The sequence below is a fragment of the Micropterus salmoides genome, unplaced genomic scaffold, assembly GCF_014851395.1.
Source record: "Micropterus salmoides isolate LMB-PRFRI ecotype aquatic unplaced genomic scaffold, ASM1485139v1 Ms_hic_scaffold_19, whole genome shotgun sequence".
Taxonomy (NCBI): Eukaryota; Metazoa; Chordata; class Actinopteri; order Centrarchiformes; family Centrarchidae; genus Micropterus; species Micropterus salmoides.
In genome coordinates, this window is record NW_024041039.1 from 23,681,784 (window position 1) to 23,698,000 (window position 16,217).

The window sequence follows — 16,217 nt, forward strand, 5'->3', positions numbered from 1 at the left end:
AAATCACTTAACAGTTTATACAAGTCCAGCTAGTAGAACCACATCAGTTAGGTTATTTGACTGAAATTTAATTGGCAACTGTTTTGGCGCTAGTTATTTTTCATGTAAAAACATTTCATGGTTCCAGCTTCACAAATGTGAAGATTTTCTGCTTTTACTTTTGATCATTTTAATGTATTTTCAGGTTTAGACTGACAAAACAAGCATTGTGAATGTCTCACTTAGGGCCCTGGGTAACTGTGACAATATTTCTCACTATTTTCAGAATTTATTACAATCGATTAATAGAGAAAATAATCACCTCAACCAACTAGCCTACATTAATGCATGAGGAACAATAATCTAATGATATAATGTACAATAGTTACAGTCATAGGAGACATTTTTCTTTCTGCTTTGAGTAGGCTACTTTTATTTTTAATAGGCTACTTCTATATTTTGCTGCTTATAGCCTACTTACAAACTTTTATATAACTTTTTTAAAGGATCTGAATAGGCCTAAGTTACTTTGTTCACAACTGGCTAAAAAGCCAAAGTTTCTGGTTGCAAAAAAGTTGGAGAATTTTTGACTGCATCAATAATAATTTAGCAATTCAGCAATTTGTCTGTACTCCCCAACATCAGCTGCTCTCACAATCTTTGATCACATGCAAGTGATTTCGTCCAGGAATCATAAAATATAAATGCTATAAAAAAAGACCTACAGTTAGCGCATCCATTGGGTCTTGCGCTTCCAACTTCCACTCAGTATGTGCACGCGCATCGATGTTGCCTAGTAACGAATGTGCTTGCAGCGGGATCACAGAGTTTACCCGGAAACAAAACATTTTTATTTGTGATCAGCTAAACGGCATTTAGTAGGCAACAGGGAAAGCTACAAACACAGCAGAAAAATTATCGTCCATTAATTGAATATAGCTGACCAACTTCGAGGGCATTTTCTCATAACTTACTTCTCAGTGCGAGGAATAGGTGTGCCGTTTGAGCATGTGAACTGGCTGAAATGCTTGTGTCTCATGGTGAATGCATGAGGCTTGAGAGCCCTGCACATAAAGCTTCCAAAACATTGAAAAATTTATAAAAACAGGGAATATTGATCAACATTCCCGCGACCAAAAGCACTTCTATGCTTTACAGGCCCACAACTTGAGACCAGGGCTGTAAGTGGGCTGTTTCTCTTCAGGTCAGCCAGTAGAGGCTGATAAAGACCGTCTGTACCAAAGCAACATTTCTTCTCTCCTTCATTTTGACGAGAGAAACAAACACATGTGAGGTGGATGCATTATCTCGTCAAAGGCGAAGTGCTCACTAACACAGAATTTGACTGATTTGTGAACAATATTTGAGAGAGTAGGCCTTTTGTGTACATAGAGAAAGTCTTAGATCTTTGAGTTCACCTCATGAATGGAGGCAAAACAAAAGTGTTGCATTTATAATTTTGTTCAGTATATTTAATATGGCATTACAACTGCACATTTGAGCAAAGCGTAAACTTTAGTTTGCAGTGATTTTCATGATAAGTTATAGCTTCAGTAATGTACTACCTCTTTTTGCTGCCATATAAGCCAGTTTAGTTATATCATTAATGTGCGTGTTTTCAATAACTTTAATCTGATAACCAATCCACCTAGTCCCGACATATTATGTGTGCCCAGCTCCTGCAAGTGTCACCTGACATGAATATATGTCAGGCCTCCTGCACACTGCCCTTGGTGCACTTGATATTGCTTTGCTCTCTGCACCTTAATTCACAAAAACAGAACCCTGATATCTTATTTAGGCTGCATCACACACTCACAGACTTTTGAGCAGAAAATGACCAAAAGGCTGTTTGTGTAACCACTATGGCATTTATGTCAAATTGGGTTACACTGTATACTGGTTTGAGACAGTTTTCATGTTCTCCCTGTGTTTGCAAGGGTTTCATCTACCACAGACGTACACTTAGGAGAGTTTGCTCTCTCAGCATTGACTATAGGCCTGAACATGCATGTGGATATTTGTGAGGATTAGCCCTGTGACAACATGCAGCCTATCCTGGATGAACTACACAGCTGTGGCAGGTATAATATCAGGTTACCTTTGAAGAATTTTGTAAAGGAACACCCTCTGCTGACAGTAGCCTCAGACTTGCTGTTCCACTCAGACTCAACAGTTTCTCTCTGTGGCCGGTGAGGTAAGGAATTTTATATGTCAGCAACATTATAAACAGGTCAGTTCAAGCTTTCACTTAGAATTTAGCAACTTGCAGTATCTTCATAGCTGTTGGCCCAGTTTCTATTGTGCTATTAATGTAAAATGTGACACATTGAAAATTACTGTTACAGCAGTCTTTTAACAGCCATGCTTGACTACACAGTGACTGAAAATTATAAATAAAATTTTTCTCATGCAGTAGAAAATATATGAATCAAAATAAACTTGATGTATTTAATATAAGAAAATATATATGGTATTTGATTAATTAATGGATTTGTTTGGCAGTTGAGTTAAAATATCAAAAATCCTTCTGATTACTCTCCCTTTAAGTACATTTTGATGGTAATACTTTTGTACTTTTACACAAGTGAAATCTTGTGGTATCGCTGCTTCTATTAAAGTAAAACCACTGCTTACGTTTGTATTATTATTTGAATGTACTTCTTCCAGTGTTCAAATTCAACAGTGCAGTCCAATGTAAAGTATCAGTGCCTGCTGTTCTAATTAGTCTTAAAATCAAACTGTCAAGATTGTTCTTCATCTTTTTCTGCACAGAGCTCAAACACTGCGGCAATGCCTCCACCTGGTGTGTGCACTAAAATCATCAATGCACGTCAAAAGAAAGATGGTTATGGTTCCTTCACCAAACCCGAGAAGTTCCTCAACCAAGACTTCCAGCAGCTGAAACGCTACTGTGTCATCCAACGGGTGAGGTACATCGATGAGATGTTCCCCCCTGACAGGAAGTCCATCGGCGAAGGGTTGCTGAGCCCTGCTGACCTAGCTCGAGTGGAGTGGCTGAGACCATCGGTGAGTGTTTTGGTGGTGAAAAAACGCAAATGTGATGCCATATTGCATGTATATTAAACCAAAGCTGATGGTAAATAAGTCTGTTTGTTGTCATGGTCTTCAACCAACAGACAGCTAAACCGATTCAGTTTTAATTACATTCCAGCGTCTTGGTTGGCAAACCTGCATTATTTACCAAACACACTAAAATCAAAGTGGCACAATGGTCAGGCTAATAAAATCTGTGTTTTTGAAGGATTTTGATGTTTTTAACTGAATGGCTTTTAATATTTGCTTTTTACAGGTGAGGTAAGTAAAAAAAAATCTAGCACTTTTCAAAACAAAGTTACAAAGTGCTGCGCAGGATATTGATACATAAAAATAAACAACATACATTTAGTATATTATATATAATATACAGTATACAATTATACAATTACATAACAGCCCAGTTGCAGGAAGACTGTTTGAGAGAGAGAGAGCCCTAAAAGCAAAAGCATAGTCATTCACAAAAGTCACCCTTGGATCCGCGGAGGGTGCAGCATATACATAATAGACCTTGGTCTGAAGATCTGAGTAGCCTAGAGGTGGAATAGGGATGTAAAAATTAGGAATAGATGAATGATTCTAGACCTCTGGTTGATGTTGGTTAACGTTTGCATAAGTCTGTAGTTATTTGGTTGGGTGTGATCAAGGGTGGGTTTTAAAAAAAAATATGTTTGACGCTTTCCCTCATGTGCCATCTTGTCTGAAGGAAAAACACAAACATGCAAATGAGCGTTCAGTTGTTTAAGTGCTTATGTTCCCTTCCCAGCGAGCAAGAAGTCGTCTAGAATACGTCTGAAAGACGTAATTGTTAGACATCCAGAAGACGTCCTCACAGGAGCCAGAATGAAAGTTTTTTATACGTCTTTTCAGGATGTTGTTTAGACGTCAATTAAAGACGTGCTACAGACGTAATTGTTAGACATCCAGAAGACGTCCTCACAGGAGCCAGAATGAAAGTTTTTTATACGTCTTTTCTGGACATTGTTTAGACGTCAATTAAAGACGTGCTACAGACGTAATTGTTAGACATCCAGAACACGTCCTCACAGGAGCCAGAATGAAAGTTTTTTATACGTCTTTTCTGGACATTGTTTAGACGTCAATTAAAGACGTGCTACAGACGTAATTGTTAGACATCCAGAACACGTCCTCACAGGAGCCAGAATGAAAGTTTTTTATACGTCTTTTCTGGACATTGTTTAGACGTCAATTAAAGATGTGCTACAGACGTATTTGTTAAGACATCTAAAGGCAGAATAAATATTAGACACGTTTTCTTTAGTAGAAATGCCAAAGCTTGTTAAGACCCATACTGACATGAAAATCCCATCTGTGAATATTTGGTAGGATCCAACTTTAAAAAATGTTTACTTCAAAATAGTTGCAGAGTTAGTTCTGAGAAAAACCCAGTTACTTAATGGTTGTCGTGTCATGAAACTGCATCTTATCAATATAATTTTAATAAACTGCCTAGTATTTTCCTGTAAACCAAACTGATCACTTGAAGAAATCAATGATTTAAATCTCAAAACATATTTTTATTACTAATTTTACCCAAACTTGAAACCAGAACAGTAAAGTATAAATTAACACAATAAAACTGTATTACTGCCAGAACAGTAAAGTTATAAATAAAAGTACTATAAAATGTTGTTAAAACAGTAAACAATTAACAAAATGTGGCTGCTATTAGGTCCACAATATATTTATTTGTAGCCACCACCCCCGACTCTCCCGGGAGCATGTTTCAAATGATCGGCTGCAGCAGACTTTATTTGGGCCTCTGTAGCAGCTGGGTCCCATTTCATGACAGCAGCTATAATCAAAGCAAAAACATGCACATGAAAAATAAATAACAAACGCCACTGTTGTGGTCTAGCTTGCAGCACAGATACATAGTATACATAGATGAAAATTTGAGTACTTGATTAAATGAAATAGTTATTAAATCAAGTCAAGTTACATCAAGCCTGATATTCAACATTCCACACACACATATACATATACATATTATACACACTTTTTTTTAAAATTGCCATAATATGAAGCTTACCTTTTATTGCTGAAAACAATTTCTTGTCTTCAATTCCAATTTTATCCTTTTTGCCCTTCCCCATCATATTAAAAAAGGTCATCAGCTGATTGGTGAAGAGCCTAAATCCAATACAAGACAAAATTAATATGCAATTATTACTTACACACACACACGTAGCATGGTGACCGCAGGCTGCGTTTTTTCGTCAGGAATTCAAAATAAATGACAAAAAAACAAACAGCGATTTTGATAGAGCATTGGCATTGGCTGAGATGGACAAAGGGCTGCATAAATTAACCATCGTCAGCCTTACTGTGCGTTTCACTGTGCCCAAGTACACAGTCCTGCTCCTTACTTAAAACATCAACTAAACCAAACCCCCAAATGAAGCACCAAATGAAAAAAAAAATGGGGACACAAGAAAACCAAAGCAGAGCTGAACTAACATGAAAAACTGTTCTGGTCAGATGTCTAAAGACCTGTGTCTGTTAAAGTTAATGTGTAAATAAATACCTGTCCATCACTTTGTGCGTGCAGTCCTTTACATCTTTCCCCCCGACTCTTGCCAGCTGACAAACCTGCAAATATATCAAGGGTAAAAAATTGAGAACATTGTACGGATAGAGAAAAAAGTTCAACCAGTGTGGTCCAATTGTTTGCTGCCTTGAAAAACTGTCAATTTTGAAAATTATATGTCTAGTCTTGAGATAATTGAATGATTTGTTTAACTCTAATATCACATACTTTCCAACACATTGTATCAGCAGGTAAAATACAAAATTCAGATAGAATTTGCTAGAACGATATTGAAATGTATCAATATGAGCTGTATTACTGTGTTTCATATATCTTCTTGCACAAAATGCCGACTGCAGTCAGTGGTGTGTCTCCTTATAACGCAATTAACACGCCTAATCTTTCGGACCCGAATCACCCTGACTGACTCGCAGCTTGGCATACAACAAAAACTCCTGCTGTTGGGATGTTGCCATTTCTGATATATTAACATTCCAACATTTAAATTAAAAGAAGTACACTAAAGTTTGATCAGAAAGAAAAATTGTATTATAATAAACTAAACTTAAGTTACCTAAGAGATCACCTACGCTGCAGATGTGTACTGAAGTGAAAAGCGGAAATGATTAGACCTGTTTGTCGGTTAGAACGCTTAGCGCACCGCATAAACCCCCTATTGGAAGAGGTTGAAAAATATTTTACCAAGGTTTCAAATTTGTTTTTCTCCAGAAGAGAAGCCTCCTCCCTCTCGAACTCTTCCAAGGTGTCGATCTTGCTTATATCAATCCCAGAGTTAGGTAAGGTTCTCTGGAGTTTTTTGACCTCATCAGTGAGAGTCACCAGCTTTGTTACCACTATTTTCTGGAATTCTGGCAATAATGAGAAATTAAGAAAAAAATGATTACTCACTATAATCATGGTTCTCTGGTAACAGCAAGGCATTTCAGCCTTTCAGTAAAAGAGTGCTCTCTAGCAATCCCAGAAAAATGAATGACTATTCAATTAGTTACTTAAAGGTGGGGTAGGTACAAATTTTCTATAAAACTTTTTCCAAAATTTGTTTAAACTGTCTATATATACCAATACATACTTAAAATGTAAGTACTCTGAAAAAGAAAGTATACAAATCGAGTGTCTGTAGTCCTCTCAGTGCTGTAATAAACACAGCTCATTATTTCCTACCGGGAGGAAAGAAGTGATAGGCTCAGCGGCTCTCCCTCGCTACCATGGCTACCAGCACTGCTGTGTAAGAGCAGCCCACATGCCCGCACACGTTTGCTCAAGGATTGGAAGAGGCACTGAAGCTTGGAAGAATCACAATTATGGCAGAGCAAGAGCAGTCAAAATTCCCAGTTACCTGCATATACAGTCAGCGAAGGAAAACCGGGCAAAAAAGGAAAACAGTATTTGAAAAGGTTATGACCCAAAAGAATTTGGATAAAGCAAGAAGTCAGACGAGAGTCAATATCGGCGGGGCTTTCCAGCCGTGGCGACAACTGACAATCAGGGTGACGCCAACAGACATTGCTTTCGTGGAAGCTTTTACATGTAAAACACCATATATGTTATGAATCTTACACGAAATTCACCTTCATCACAGTGTAACTGATGGTAACGTGAAAACGTGTATCAATGCAACCTTTTTTTAGTTTTTATGTTACTAGCTCGTTACTGAATCAAACTCAATATATTTTAAACTTCACCATTACCAGTATCGATATGCTAGCTTGATAGTGAGTACTACCAGCCATGTTAGTTGTTTATATTAATAATGATAAAGTTAGGCATTTAATTACATGTCATTCTGACATGATGTTATGCACTGCTCCTCTCCGCGGCGCTGGTAAACGCGTCCTCTAGCTGAGCGTGGTCGGCAGCGCGCGTTCATGTGTTTTGGGGGCGTGGCTTTGTTAGGATCCCAGACGGGAGGGGGTGGGGGTGAATGAAATAATGAGCTGTGTTTATTGCAGCACTGAGAGGACTACAGACACTCGATTTGTATACTTTTTTTTTCTTTTTTCAGAGTACTTACATTTTAATTATGTATTGGTAAATATAGACAGTTTAAACAAATTTGGGAAAAAGTATTTTTAGATAATTTCTACCTACCCCACCTTTAATACTTTATTCAAAGGGAAACCTTAACCCTGTATTTGACAAATCAGTTTTATTAAAGAACAATTTTATTAAGAGATGGTTCTAGACCAAATGTCATAAATGGCAAAGCAACAAGATGAAAACCTGAAGTCTGATTTACCAAACAGTTACAAAGAGAATGCAATGTTATAATACATATTAGTCTGGGTTTCACATGAAAATATTTTTGTACTTACTCGCTTCTGACAGGGGGAATGTGGTTGGTACATTGTAAATGGGCCTTGCATGCGAAAGACCTAAGCAGGAAAGAAAAAAGTGTGTGAAGCAATCAATATGTTTAGAACATATGTGCAATCTGCCTCATTGAGTGATACAACCAATGACATTCACCATCTAAGGACCTGCTCTCCATGGCTTGGGACCTGGGTACACCTGAGAAACCCAAACCACCAACATTAGTCAGTCCAGTAGCAATAGTATTCCTCATGCTAATCTGATATTCAATAAGACAAGCCAAATGTAACTGGCAATACTCACGACCACTTGAACTGTCCCGGCCCACGGACCTAGACCTGGACCTGGACGAACCTGTGCAATCCAAACCAATAGTCAATAGTGTTAGTTGCCTGCATCCTGATTGATAATCTAACAATGAAATGTTAAACTCACCACTGGTTGACCTGTCGCGGCCTGCAGACCTGGGTGAACCTAAACAGCGCAGAGCAGAACCTTCAGTCAGTCATGATCAATAGTCCTAGTGACTTGCCTGCAATATTCAGCAATGAAATGTATAAACTCACCACTGGTTGACCTGTCGCGGCCCGCAGACCTGGGTGAACCTAAACAGCACAGAGCAGAACCTTCAGTCAGTCATGATCAATAGTCCTAGTGACTTGCCTGCAATATTCAGCAATGAAATGTATAAACTCACCACTGGTTGACCTGTCGCTGCCCGCAGACCTGGGTGAACCTGAGCAAAAATGTCAGTCAGTCATGATCAGTAGTAGGGCTGCACAATTAATCGCATTTTTATCAAAATGGCAATATGAACGAGTGCAATATCCAAATTACAGGGGGCGGGGGCAGGGGGCGCAATATTTGTTAAAGACAAAATATGTGTTATACCATTCTAAAATAAAGTATTGTGATGCTGCAGAGACATCCTGGCCTACAAATCGTATCCTACAGTGTAAAGGGAAAATCTTTGTTTGGTACAGATCCTCCTCCTCCTTAAAATCTTTTAAATATTTTACAATGAGAGTAATGATACAAAAATTATCATTCCCTCCAATATCACAATTGCAATATCAGTCAAAAAAATTGCAACTAGATATTTTCATTCATTTCTTACATCTTGTGATCACAGTAGTGATTACCTGCATGCTGATTTGGTATTGTAACAATAAAAAGTAAACTCATCAGCAGGGCAGTTGGAACGAATTCTTAAAGTCAAATATAATTTGAATAGTAAAAAAAACAGTACTATTTAAATCCTAAAATTATAAAATGCTTTTCTCATGTCACGTTTGATGAACAATTCAAGTTAGCGAGAGTGAGAAACACAAGGCAATGTGAGGTCTTTAGATGTACCGAGTAATGTTAGTACAGGAGGAGTGACAGGCTGCGGGATTTGTAAGGATGGGAAATAGCTTTAACATTAACTTTAAAATTGTCATTCACCGAGCCAAAATGCTTGTTATCATTAGTCAGCTAATTATTTTTTCCTCACTACATTGCAACTTAAAGAAGCTTAGCTGGGAGCTTCATGGAGACAGCTAAAGTTAATGTTAGCTGCCCTACAGCTGTCAGTTAGCTTCGACTTCATATATTACCTAATAGCTGTATTCTCAGGAACATCACAATCAGCAAGAAACAGGTTGGGTGTTAACTCACTTAAATGGTATGACTTATAAATGGTTGTATTTCGGTTATGTAAATTATTCTGTAAAATATTAAATCTTTGAACATTTGTTTGCCGAACTCTCTCCTGCTCTTTTGTTACTATTTGATAACAACTATTGCTAGTTTTTAACGCTATTGTTAGTTTATGACAAATCTTTTCTGCTGTGCTTTCGAACATGCTTAAATTGTGCTAACTGAGCACCAGCCTTTGCAAGAGAGCCGCTTCAATACACTTGTTAGATATTGTATCATTACTGCGTTAAGAATACATAATAGTGAAATACAGGCTGCATTTGAGCAATAAATATTTGAATATTAAAAGAAAAATTAAATTTGAATGGTATTAAATTGGAAGATTGACAGCTCTACTCACCACTATTTGATCTGTCACGGCCCACTGACAACAAAGACAGACTTTGTTTAGTACAATCACAAATAACTTAAAATTTGAATCTGGTTAAAATGTGCATGGTCATCTAAGCAACAACTCACCATTTTTTGAAATTTTGATTGGTGGGGTGGGAAAGACTGGAATTATAGGACTGGCATCTTATCAGTAAATAAGGGGTATAAAACAAATTAACCTACAGTTAATTTATAACTTAATTTTGTTATTAAGCACAGGCAACCTTTCAATGCACATTAAATTAATGCCACAAGAAACATTTCTGTACCTCCTTTCCACTCCTCTTTATCCTCCCCCTCAGCAGACGCCTCAGACAGGTCTGATCCTTTGAATATTAAAACACGTTACAGTTGACTGTTCCAAAAGACCCGCCCCCTTAGTTACTGTCGCCATGTACCAACAAGCTATGCCACTCTCATGTTCTCACACAGTTAAAAACACATCGCAGAGCAGAGAGGAGACTGACAACACGCTGACAGACAGGACAGACCAGGTTACTTTTGATATTAAACATATTAAACAAAGTCTCACCTTACAAATTTGGTCATTTTTTAAATAAATGTAAACAATAATTATCATTTTGTGGCTCTTTAATGTGTCGTGACAGATCGCTGTAGAGCAGGGGTGTCAAACTCGGTTCCTTGAGGGCCATAGCCCTACAGAGTTTAGTTCCAACACTGCTTCAACACACAAACACAGGCAGTTTTCAAATAAGCCTGAAGGACTTGATTAGCAGATCAGGTGTGTTTAATTAGGGTTGAAGCTAAACTCTGCCGGGCTGTGGCCCTCCAGGAACTGAGTTTGACACCCCTGCTGTAGAGCATCAATTAAAGCTGCTCGTGAACCGATCATCTCTCCATTCTCGCATAAAAATTAATGAACATCAGAAGGAATGTTGTTTTAACCGCGGAAAGGCGTCAGTACACTCCATTTCTCAAGTTCAAATCATCCCATGTTAATCTACTATCTCTCCTGACTGCTTTGTCGGAGAAAAAGGCAGATGGCGAAGTATGATTGGTCAGATCACCTGTCAATCAAGCTCCCTGCGAAGGGTCAATTGTAACATGAGTTTGCATGTTTTCACTATTCAACCAATGATGGGGACATACCTTCAACAAAATCTTCAAAAGTTTTAGTTTTTTTCTTTCTCTTTTGCACTACAACCTCTCCGTCTTCATCTTCATCTTCTAATTGTTCAGCATGGCTGGTGTGATCATGTTCTTCACACTCACGGAGACTTTCTACAAAGACAGCATGCATGTCATCAAAGCTTATATAATCACATAACTTCTCAGAATTGCATCAAAATATAAGAGGTTACCTGAGGTAAATTTCACTTTCACCAATGGGAAAGTTTCCCAATCCTCCTTTGGAGCCACATGGTTGTCGAAACAATATTTTGCCCTCGTCTTTGGCCATCGAAGGGTTTTTTCAGCAACGTTCACCCAGGCATCAGGGATGGTCCCCTCCATCTCCTTCCCATTTTCATTCCACACAGCTCTGACGAAAAGCATAACCTGCAACAAAAAATAATATATAAATAAATGAACGTTATATATATATATATATATATATATATCACATATATCACAATCGCGATGTCAAGAAAGACTATGAAACAAAGTACAAAGAAAACAGAGAAAATTACTCACTGCTCTTGATTAAAAAACTTTTGTAGCTTTAATAAGGATTAGTCTATATTTCATTTATAATTTATGCAGTGCAGACTGTTTGTTAACTGAATTCAGTTTCGGTATCTGTCCAGCCTTAAGACAGTAGGGGCACAGGTAAATATGACATTTATTTTTACTGTTGTACTATTAAGACAAATAACAAGCCTACAGTAATGTAAAGATGTCAATATTTTAAAAAATAAATAAAATTTTTCAATTTGAAAACACAGTGCATTTAGTTGTTGCTTGTTTCTAGATTGAGTTGAGAAATACACATTTCATATATATACATACCCAGTATATACTCAATGCATTTTTGCCACTTGCCAATCTTCAACATGAACGTTCAATGCCATGCCGCAGAGGAATCATGACAGAGCCATTGTTGAAAGATAGACAGGCTACTTTTCGTCCGAGGTCTGTTTCCTTGACTTCTTTTCTTTGAAATCTATGTCCATTCCCTATGTAAGCAATGTTCAAGAGCTTTGACGAACATGGTTTGTCAAACAGTGCGGCAGTGTGTCTCTGTTTTATCACATCGCAAACAACCGTCCCATCTCCCCTCCTCTCTTGAACAAAAGCAAACCTGTCATCGTCCAGAAGGAAGGAGCTGTCTCTCCTTTTTTTTGAAATGTACATTTGGGGCTTTGCTTTTGGTCCTGCACTGGAATATCCCTGGGCATGTTCGATTTCGACCAGGCGTTTGGACACCTGCGCTAATGGATTTTGGCCAGTCCTGACCAATCTTTTGATCTGCTGCAAATAATTCTCATATGGAAAGCAACAAATGTCATTTAAAGAGCACCTGAAACGAGAGACATCTTCATGGATGTGTAACAGGGCATGCACATTGTACACAGAAAATGTTTTTCCATAGAGTGCAGGGCAGCTAGAGACAAAGTGCCTCATCAGTTCAGTAGAAAAATCCAAATAGGCAGCTCTTGTCCTGTCATCTGAGTCCAACATGATGGATACTGCCACGGTCAATGTCACAAAATGAGCATACAGCTGTGAGGAGACAGTATTTTTGAGAACTATGGGTCCCGTGTAAAGAAGAAACTGACGGAACTCTGTGGCTTTCCACCTGTCCAACTCCTGAAGGCCACGGGGCTGTCGCGCAAACTCGCTGGGCATCTGGCCTTGTAGCCCGTTCAGTTTTTGTGAGATTTCAATTTTCTGTCTCACAGAGAGCCTACACAGTTTTGGGCCTCTAGTCAGATACACCAACAGCCGCCTAACAACACCCAAGCAAATCGTATGCATATAGTCTAAAACAAAGGCACTGACACAGGGTATCCCGGCAGATATTAAAGGGCTAGACCCATTTTGATGGCGGGAATACTCTATCTGACTAAATGCTTCATCTGTGCGCAAGGTGGATGTCAGCTGATTAAAGACAACTCATCTTTCGACATACTGGCCTTTCACTTGGCACCTCTCACAACTGTCATATGCAGTATGACCTTTAATGCATTTTAAATATGCTCTTGCCGGTGCATCACAGATAAAGGTACGAATATTTATGGCATACTTTTTCTCACAAAACACCAGGCCATTCTGTTGGAGATTATTGAACTCCTCCAAAAAGTCATGGAGATACTCATCAAGGGGCTCAGGCTTGCGTTCCCCGCAATTTAATGCCACAATAAATGGATTGAAATTGCTAAATGTCACAAGTATTGGCCAGAACTGGACTTTACTACTTTTAAAGATTGGTAGTCCATCAATGTTGACATCCAAACTGACCGTACTGTGTTGACGTCTGAAAGCATCATTTTGACACAGTACACGGAAAATTCCCCCCTCCAAGCCATAGTATATATACTGTCCATTGCATTTTGAATGGCTGTCAATGACTTGAGGAGTGGCTAGTAATGTGCGTGCATCTTTGGGGAGTACATGTCCATGATCCCTTAGAATCTGCAATAATTCATTTAGGGACCTATTAGTAATTTGGTGTCTTGTACTCCACTCTTGCAAGTCATCGCCTAGGTTTCTAACTTCGACCTCTGGTTCGGGATTCAAAATCTCCACATCAGAGTCACACATTCCGGTGTCTGTGTCAAAGTCTGTACCATCAGTGGTAACACTGGTGCTGTGTTCATCAGTATTGCTTCCACCATCATCATTGATTGTTTCCTCTCTGTCATTTGTCGTCACTGCGTTGTCAATTGTCACCGCGTTGTTATCGTCAGACTGGAGAAGTTCATTGATGTCTGCTTTACGTTTTCTCCACATTCTTAAATAAGCCATCTGTAACCATTACAAAGATCACAAAACATCACAAAATTAAAAGTGTCATAACAAAACCCAGTAATATTAAAAATATTTTGTCTGTGCAATATATGAGAGTCACGCTTTGTGAAAGTGCACAGCACATAAAACAGCGCGCATGCAGACACGTTCTCTCATGTCTTGCGCTTAAAGAATGCCATCAAGAAGAATCAATTTTCTATTCCTAGTCCTACTAACTAGCAGTGTTGGGGAGTAGTTAACTACAAGTAGCGACGCTACTAACTTATCTACATTTTTCAGTAGCTTGGCAGTAGCTCAGTTGCTTTTTAAACAGTGTAGCTTTTCCAGTAGCTAACTACTTTTTGCATCAAGTAGCGGTGTAGTGGGAGCAAAAGCTACATTGTGTTTGTCAAGCCTGCGCGAATCAGCACGATCACCGCGATGCAAGGATATTCTTCTTCTTGTTAGATTACAAAAAAATTTTTTTGCAATTACCGCCACCTGTTGTTTAATCATGCATCTTGCGGCTAACGGTTCACTGACGTACAGAAGTGGGTTGACACACCCATATTATGATTATCCATGATGGAGCAAGACGTGACGGCAGTTTGGAGGATGGACAAACAACTAACGTTAATTACCCATGGCCTTATTTGTCCAAATTCAATCGGTATTTTTGAGAAAATGTTCTAGATGCAATTTATGTTGGATGTATATTTTGTTCTTGCAATGTTGTAGGCTATTTGTTGCAATTTTGCGCTTTTGACATACAGTCTGAGATATTTGAGTGTTGTGTGTAATATAACAATACTCATTGAAATCATAATTGTATTACATTGTTTTAAACTCTAAATATTTTGCTTAAAACATTCCTCAGACACTTATTCAGTTATTTATAATATATATACGTAGTTCAAAAAATCAAAAGTAGTTTCAATGTAGCTAGCTACTTTTTGATAGTAACTTGTAGTGTAGCTAACTACTTTTCCAAAAGGGTAGCTTGACTGTAGTTTAACTACTTTAACTTACGAGTAGCTTGTAGCTGGTCAAACTACAGTTTCGGAGTAGCTTCCCCAACACTGTTAACTAGTCTATAAAAAATATTTCATTCATGTTATTGCATGTGAATACGTGTAGGCAATAACTATAGGTGTGAAATATGTAATTTTTTGACATTGGCAATTATCGTCTGTAACAGACTGTTATAATCGACATCGTGGTACTTGCGAGACATTGTCGATATACCATATCACCCAGCCCTACACACCATTGCCCAACACCAAATGAAAAACCTAACGTAAGCGGAACTCACGCCTGATACTTTATGATGTTAGTTTTAATTAAAAAAAAAAAGAATAGAAAAAAATAAAATCAAGGAAATTTATCTGCCATTTATTTCTTTTTGCTGTTTCGAAAACGAACCGAATCGTTACATAAGTGTATCGTATTGAACTGTACCGTGCATTTTGTGAACCGTTACACCTCTAATATATATATATATATACACACACACACACACACATTATATATCTGACTTTGGAGACCAATTGTGTTGAAATAACATTGAGACAAAGGAGGTAGAGGACAAATACTCACTATTCTTGGTAGCTGCACTGATGAATGAGAGATCCTGGCCACAGAACATAAAAGAGAGAGGAAAGGGGTGAATTAACTAGCATGGGTCTCATTTCACTAGATACTAGTACTTATTATTAGATAGTAGTAATTATTCATTAGACAGTAGTACTTATTCATTAGACTCTAGTACTTATTCATTAGACACTAGCCTAGTACTTATTCATTAGACACTAGCCTAGTACTTATTCATTAGACACAAGTAATTATTCATTAGACACTGGTACTTATTCAATAGATACTAGTACTTATTCCTTAGACACTAGTACTTATTCAATAGACTCTAGTACTTATTCATTACTAATTCAATAGACTCTAGTACTTGTTCAGTACTTATTCAATAGATACTAGTACTTATTCAAAAGATACTACTTATTTCTAGTACTATCAATTAATTAGATACTAGTACTTATTAACTTGCTACTACTAGTACTTATTCAATACTAGTACCTTTATATTAGATACTAGTAACTTATTCCAAATATTACTAGCAAGATTATTTATTTTACATTTTTAATTGAACTGTGTTCTGACTAGTAAGTTAGCTAAAGAATAAGCATATAGTTGCTAATGAATAAATACTAGTAATTAATGGAATAGTATCTAAAAAATAAGTAACGTTAGTATTAAAATACTAACTTAGTCGTTTTAAATTAGTGTTAAAACGGCTTGCCATAGAAAG

General features: G+C 37.7%; 1 protein-coding gene across 2 annotated transcripts in view; it reads left to right on the forward strand.

Annotated features, from left to right (window-relative positions):
- The first annotated feature begins 2,103 nt into the window (after positions 1-2,103).
- Positions 2,104-16,217, forward strand: part of LOC119910300 (calpain-A-like) — a 47,365-nt gene continuing 33,251 nt past the window's right edge. For both annotated transcript variants that reach the window (XM_038728820.1, XM_038728821.1), the window contains exons 1-2: positions 2,104-2,176; positions 2,755-3,009. In XM_038728820.1, coding sequence (XP_038584748.1) covers positions 2,773-3,009 — 237 coding nt within the window. In that variant the 5' untranslated portion in view covers positions 2,104-2,176; positions 2,755-2,772. The remainder of the gene's footprint in view (positions 2,177-2,754; positions 3,010-16,217) is intronic.